This window comes from Poecilia reticulata, linkage group LG9 (assembly GCF_000633615.1).
Source record: "Poecilia reticulata strain Guanapo linkage group LG9, Guppy_female_1.0+MT, whole genome shotgun sequence".
NCBI classification, from domain to species: Eukaryota; Metazoa; Chordata; class Actinopteri; order Cyprinodontiformes; family Poeciliidae; genus Poecilia; species Poecilia reticulata.
Window position 1 is genome coordinate 25164479 of NC_024339.1, and position 6960 is coordinate 25171438.

The 6960-nt window shown below is 37.7% G+C and overlaps 1 protein-coding gene across 2 annotated transcripts; it reads right to left on the reverse strand.

Moving 5' to 3' along the window:
* Positions 1–640: 640 nt before the first annotated feature.
* Positions 641–6466, reverse strand: LOC103470458 (uncharacterized). 2 transcript variants are annotated; one of them, XM_008418920.2, is made up of 6 exons: positions 6360–6466; positions 5036–5418; positions 4785–4935; positions 3940–4062; positions 3568–3658; positions 641–3309 (listed from the first exon to the last, which is right to left on the reverse strand). In XM_008418920.2, the coding sequence occupies exons 1-6, from the start codon at positions 6409–6411 to the stop codon at positions 3111–3113; spliced, it is 999 nt and encodes a 332-aa protein (XP_008417142.1). In that variant the 5' UTR covers positions 6412–6466; the 3' UTR covers positions 641–3110. The 2 variants fall into 2 exon arrangements, with proteins under 2 accessions (XP_008417142.1, XP_008417141.1); XM_008418919.2 differs by having other exon boundaries at positions 4785–4938.
* Between the last annotated feature and the right edge of the window lie 494 nt (positions 6467–6960).

Genomic DNA, 6960 nt, shown 5'->3' on the forward strand with positions numbered 1-6960 from the left:
TTTGGTTTTGGCTTAGAAAAAGACTCCACCTGGTGGGACATTTTCTGTGCTTGGAGGAACTAACTCTTACTCCATTTCCTCTGAAATTGGTCTGTGATGGCTGAATCCCTTGAGATGATTTTACTTATTTATTTATTTATTTATTTAAAGGCATGGCTTTTCACCATCCCTTTAAATAAATAAAGGGATATTATAATGACACCTGCCACAGTTGTCGATTATAATATCAACAATGAGTTAATTTCTTCAGTAACTTTGACTAAAGTGAGACACTCATTGCACACAAAACAATATATTTAAGACATTTATTTCTATCCATTTTGTGGCTTAGAACTAATGAAAACTTAAAACTAGTAGTCTCAGAATATTTTAGTGCTACATAAATCCACTAAATATTCAATCACAGCGAAGAGTTAGCAGCTGACCAGCAGACAGTGACTGGCAGCTGGCTCACGGAGGATAAATCATACAAGCTCATTGCTAAAGCAGGTAGCTGTAAACAGCCTTATGTATCATGACAATATATTTCATAAGCTATAATGTTACCGAAACGCTCATGCATTTCATAAATTCAATTCACTAAATGAAAATTCTACAGATCACACACAGGGTAATGGTTTTTTTTTTATTTATTTATTTTATGTATGTTAGCTTTGACGATCTCTTGCTAACAGCTAATGAAAACAAGATGTTTAAGAGTAGAATGTTACATCAGACTAATTAAGTAATTTTATTAAAGAAATGTGAGGTTGATTTAAAAAAAACGTTCTTAATACATTGGTAAAGGTTATTTTCAAAAGGTGCAGTCAATCTGAAAAGAGCCACATATTCTGCTCTATTAAACTTGACTGAATATTAACAGAAAGTTGAGTTTAGGAAAAAAAATGTGTGAGAGAAAACGTGCAGAAGCAACTGGGAAAACTGCACCCTTCAGAGGATTGTGAAACAAAGCCTGTACAAAAGGATGCACAACGTCTGGACTTCAGTATTTCAGAACAACGCTTGTTGCAGGGACAACGTTGGCCCAATCTTGCCTGCTCTGAGTAGAAATGGGACTGGTGGTTCAAAGTTTTATTTCCAGATCAAAGTAATATTTGCATTTCGTTTGGAAATCAGGCTCCTGGAGTATGAGAAACAGAATCTGCATTGCTTTTAGTGTGAAGTTTCCACAGTCGGCTATGATTTGAGGAGCTAGCTGGTGTTGACAAATCCAAAGAGCGCAGAGACCTAACAGGAATATTCAGATCACTTCACTGTTTCCTCTTCTTACACCACTTTATCAATTAGATTTATTTAAAACATTGGGATAATATGATAACTTAGCATAAATATTACAAAAAGAATTTTGTTATGCATTTGTTTTTGATTTTGAACTACCAAAGCATATACATTTTTTTTTTTTCATGGATTGAATTTTAAATATCAGGGCAGAAAAAATGTGTGTTTACCAAGATTTTGCAAATCCATCCCAAATCAATGTACTGCATAGGACCTATGCGGTCAATATTTAATAAGCAAAAACAAGAAGAAAGTAGACAGTCTGAGTGTGAAAGACTAAAAACACACAAAATTTGATAAACAAAATAGTCATTTTTTGCATGGATTTAATAGTCAATTCTGTGGTTTTGAAGGAATTTTGGCTCACTCTTCAGTATAACATTGCTTCAGCTTATTAAGGTTTCCAGACATCAATCTCTGCACAGCCTTCTAAGGCCCTACCACAGCATTTTTTGAACTTTGACTGGACCTCAATTATTTTCTTTTTCAGCCACTCTTGTAGATTTACCGCCGTTTTGTCACGTTTCATTACCCTGTCTGGTCACGCTTTAGTTGTCAGAGAAAAAAATTCCCTCAAATTTGACTCTAGGAAACTGCTTTAGTCTTCCACGTTTAGAGTATAATTCATGAATGACTCAATGAGTGGAAGGCGCCCGGATCTTGTGGCAGTATAATGACTTCAAAATGTCATCCTCCACCACCTTACTGGACACTTAAAAAGTTTGTGCTAATTGGCTGCTTTAGATTTTTTTTCTTAAGGATGTTGTTTTGCAGTACAGTTCAACATAGCGAGTTTAAAGGACAGAGAACGGGTTTAATTCAGAGGCTTCTTTACAAAATCTATCTTGTGCCACACTTTATTTTTAGGAAAAAAAAAAAAAAGACTTTCTCCTAAAAATCATTTCAAACAAGCGTTTACATTTTTGCTTTATTTTTTGTAACTGCACTGTCGTGAACTTTAACATGCCAACTCCGATATGTAAAATTTAACTTAACCTTTCTGCTGACTTTTCTGTATGGCCATTGCATGACTCTGAAAAGTTTCCCCATCTATAAATCAAATCGAAGTATCTTGGAGACAACCCCTTTAATTAGCAATTACTTCTCTGAAATCATTCGGTTCTCTTCTCCAATCTGGAAAGCACATCAATATCCTCCAGAAAAATCAAATCCTCTGCTGTTCATACTTGCCCACGATCAGTTCATGAAATGTAGGTGATTTGGAAAACTTGACTGGGACTTTCCCTATGAGATAGCAAGGGTGTAGTTGGAGTAGCACACACACAGATTTTCCACTTTCCTTCCTTCCTTTCTTCAAATCTGTAGATTTAAACATGTTTTGAGCCTGGTGAAGACTTGATCATTTTTATTATGCCTTGACACATAAAAGAGGATGTCATCTTTTACAGAAACAGTACATGTCAGCATCATGAATATGATTTTTATAAGAAACTAAAATTAACAAAATTTATATGTAGGCATATACTACCCTAAATCATTATTTTTGCAATTTTCCTGTTAGTCATCCTAACAATGTTTTTATCCGTAGCCTATATTTCAGTGTGAGCTCAAATGTATGACAACTACACAATGCTTTTCACCTTCCTCAGGCAGTTCAAGCCTTGAAGACATTCTTCTATGTGAGCCATACGTGTATACTACTGTAAAACAATCTACAGAACACCTTTATAAGTTTGCCAGCAACACACTCGGAGTAGATAGCTCCCACCCCCGGTAACTATCCCGTCACAACACACTCCCATTCAAACAGAACCAGCGAATGACAAACCTGACTCTGCACCAGAGTCAATCTACATCAGCGCTGGAAGCGTTCAGGCCTCGTATAACGGCGTGACGGTGCCATCCTTCCACTCAATCAGGATCTCCCCCCGTGGCAAGCTTGGCGAGGAGTGTGGAAAGTGCATGGCGTGCTCGGTCAGGGCGGCTCTTTCGTTGGGTGCCGGCGATGCGGGAATGCTCATCTCTGGCGTCGGAGTGTGCGACTTCAAGGCACAAACCACTTTTCGCCTCCTGGCACAATACAAAGAAACAGAGTGTAAAATAACAGGGGAAAGTGAAATACTAAAGATCCTCATGTGGCTCGTGTTTAGTCTTTGCCTAACCCTGGAGTAGGGCTTCTGTTCTTCGCTTAAAAGTGAAGACAATGCGTTTATCAACGTGTTGTGTAAATGATGTGTTCGTACAACAAATTAATGACATGCTTAATGTGTGTGTGTGTGTGTGTGTGTGCGTGCATGTGTGTGTGTGTGTGTGTGTTGCCATCTTCACCTGTTGGAGTACACATTGAGGAGGAGAATTATAGTTCCTAGGACCAGAGCCAAGGAGCTCAACACCAACATGGTTATTTTCCATCCCATTCCTGAACACATGGGCATATTTAAAGACGCCAGTTTATATCTTACATCAGCTTTCACATCTTTGTTTAAATAAATCCAAAACTGAGCCTGTAACTTGGTCTTTATGAGCGCTCTACTGCATCCACACAGAGCTTTACCTACTATTCATAAAGAGCTGCTTCCATCTAGAGGTTATGTAGAGCAATTGCAGAATGTGAGGCAACTCACTGTTTTAGCCGTAGATTTATACAGATCAACTGTAACGCATTAAATCATTTTATGGATTACAGTTTGATAAACTTACCATAATCCATAGTGAAAAAAACCATAGTGGGACCTGCTGGAGATTTGGTGATTAAAGAGGAAGGAATCGTCACATCCTTTACAGAATAAGCTTCTGTCCATTTGGAGTCCAGCATACCTTCATCTGGATGGAAGGACAGCACAAAGACATCCAAGTCATTTAGAGGCCATTGTTGAAAGTAAATCATTTTTATCCTTTTTGAATCTCTAAAAGAACCAATATTACTGGTTTAACGGTGAAATTTATATGAAATTCAATTCAATTTTCATCCACACCAGGTGTTACTGTGTGGATGCTGCTGTAATTCTACACGTTGTTCCCTTGGCCTGTGTGGAGTAGCTGGCTCTCTTACTGGAAAACTAATACTTCAGTCTGTCAGGCTGAAACCTGACCTGTTGTCAATAAAGTAAAAAAAAACAAAAAAATACGCCGAATCCATCATATGAACATAATAATGGCTGCATAATTTGTTTAAAGCAGTAATGGACTGTATACATTTATTGTGTAGGCTTATGCTGCCAGTTCACCATGATGAAGAAAAACATTAAAATAAGTCTTTCATGGGTCATCATACAAAGAGTCCTGTTGATTCGTTTAGATGAATTAATACATCAAACGTTGGTTTCCCCCAGGATTTTTTTTTTTTCCCACACTTAAAAACTGGAATGACAGCGAAACATTTTTTGATGTATATGGACACATCCACACCTGCTGAACTGTTAACCGTCAACGGAAATCAGTATTAAAACATGTAAAGCCATTTTTTAAAATGATTAGTACTTCAGCAATCTGAAGGGAGAACAAGTAAGCACATCTTTACGAGTAAGCTTCTGTTGGGTTCTTACATGTTTTCACCTGCATGTGTCTTTCTGATAAAGGGCTTTCAGAAATGTTTGTTTTTTTCCCCTCCACACGATGATAAGGTTGGTTTGGCTTTTCTTCGGCGTCTCTCCCGTTGCACAACGTTTGGTTATGGAGAGCTCGCCACTTGCTGCCCTGCTGTAGCAAAGACGGAGAAGCAATGAGAGCCTCTGAAGGTGTTTCAAACCAGCTAAACTTAACTTACTAACTAAATGAAGTAAAACAAAATCATTACCTGTTTATGTTCCCTCAGCAGAAAAACCAGAGTGGAATCTTTTGTAGCGCTCAAGTGAAGCCTGTTCTCTAGCAGGGTTATGTGGCCTTTCTTTGTGCAAGTCCAAGCCTGGCCTCCCGCCTCTCTTTCCACATCCTCGCCACCAGCTTCATCTTTGAAAAAGCAGGGCCGCAAAACAACGCCTTCGTACTCCTCCCTCGGTGCAGTCAGACATTCTCCGGTGTGTAGGCTGCTGAGCGCCTGGACCTTTGGGAGCCAGCGCCATTCCTGGACAGGCGAGTCTGGGCTGCACTCTCCAAGTGACGCCTGGCCTCCTGTTGCTCCTTCTTGCACCTGCAGGCATTTACCCAGAAGCTTGTTCCGAATCTTTAATCCAGACGCTTCTGCGTGAGAAACATGAAGGAGGCATGTTCTGATCAACAATCTCCATGCTCAATTATATTAATTCAATGCAATCTAGTGTTTTTTATGCTTTCAAACAACACACAGGATTAGGTACGTAAGAGAAAAAAAAAGTAAAACGAGAATACCAGACAAGAAATAAAATAAAAATAACTAAGAACAACAAAACTGAAGTAAAAGCTCCAGAGACTGGATGTGACTTGACTCATTTGCTTTTTGCTCACTCAAGACAAAATCCTAAGGAATATCACAACAGAGTAATAAACACTGGGTTATTGATACAGATGTGTCCATGCAAAAAGTTTATATGTACTCTACACTTTGTTAATTTAGAAGTTACCAAAAGCTATGAGAACCAATCAGGGTAAACAACAAATTTTAATAGGCTGTTTAATAAAGAATGATAAAAGTCAGGTATTCACACAGTTACCCCAGAACCTATTTTCACTTATTCTTCTTTCTGAAACGTAAGGTACATTATGATTCTTTATTGTATCATTTTTTTTTGTACATTATTGTTTAAGTTCGTGTTGATGTCATTTTGTTTCTTTTCATATGTATTTGTAATAAGGAAGTAATATAAAGGTTTTGGGGGGGAATTCTCGTTTTTTTCAATTACTTGACAGCAGGGACTAATCATACCGTACTATACTTCGGGAGTATTTAAAGTTTTATCACTACAGGAAATACTTTCCAAATTCTGAGGATTGTTTAGCGGTCTCTTTCTGTGATATTAGTTCTTTCTTTCGGCAAATTAATTTTGGTACAACTGAAACACAAATAAAGTCCAAACTATTACAACGTCGCAGTCCTAAGTGGTTATTCCGCAAAATCTACGCAAACTCAAAACAACTTGTGTCAAAATGTACAGTTCCATGACTTGCATAAACCGGCGAAAAATTCAAATGACATCAGATTTTACCTTTCAAAAAGATGAGGAAAAGCAAAAACTCAGAAAGTCCTTTTCCTCTCATAGCGATGGCAGGTGCAGATATGGGCTTGAGTTTCCTCCCGAGAGACTGTTAGCAGTAGCAACAAGTGGGAGGAGCTAACCTTTCCAAACAGACGGATGAAAAGGGCGGGGCCAAAGAAAGGGGGGTCACGCTGTCCCCTGCTATTCAAAACAATGTAAAACTTTGACTTTAAATAGACTTCATATTTTAACAAATATAGTAGACATGCATGTTTTATTTAGTGGATTATGTAACCGGAAAAAACTAAAAACATTTTATTTCATTTTTGAATCTGCCCCAATCCTGAGAAATGTAATGTAGTATCATCTGCAAGTGAAGTTAGTCCTAACAATTTAGCAACATTTCACACGTCGTTTATGTGAAGTTAAAAAAAAAGAAAACATTATTTTGACATTTACATTATAAGTATTTCTTTGAACTGTTTTCAGACTCAGAAGGCAGAGAGATGAGGATAATCTTTTATTAAAACAATGCAGTAAACACATCAATCAAAAAATGCTGCCATGCACACTTCATGAAAAGAATGCTGCAAATATATGCATAACGTTA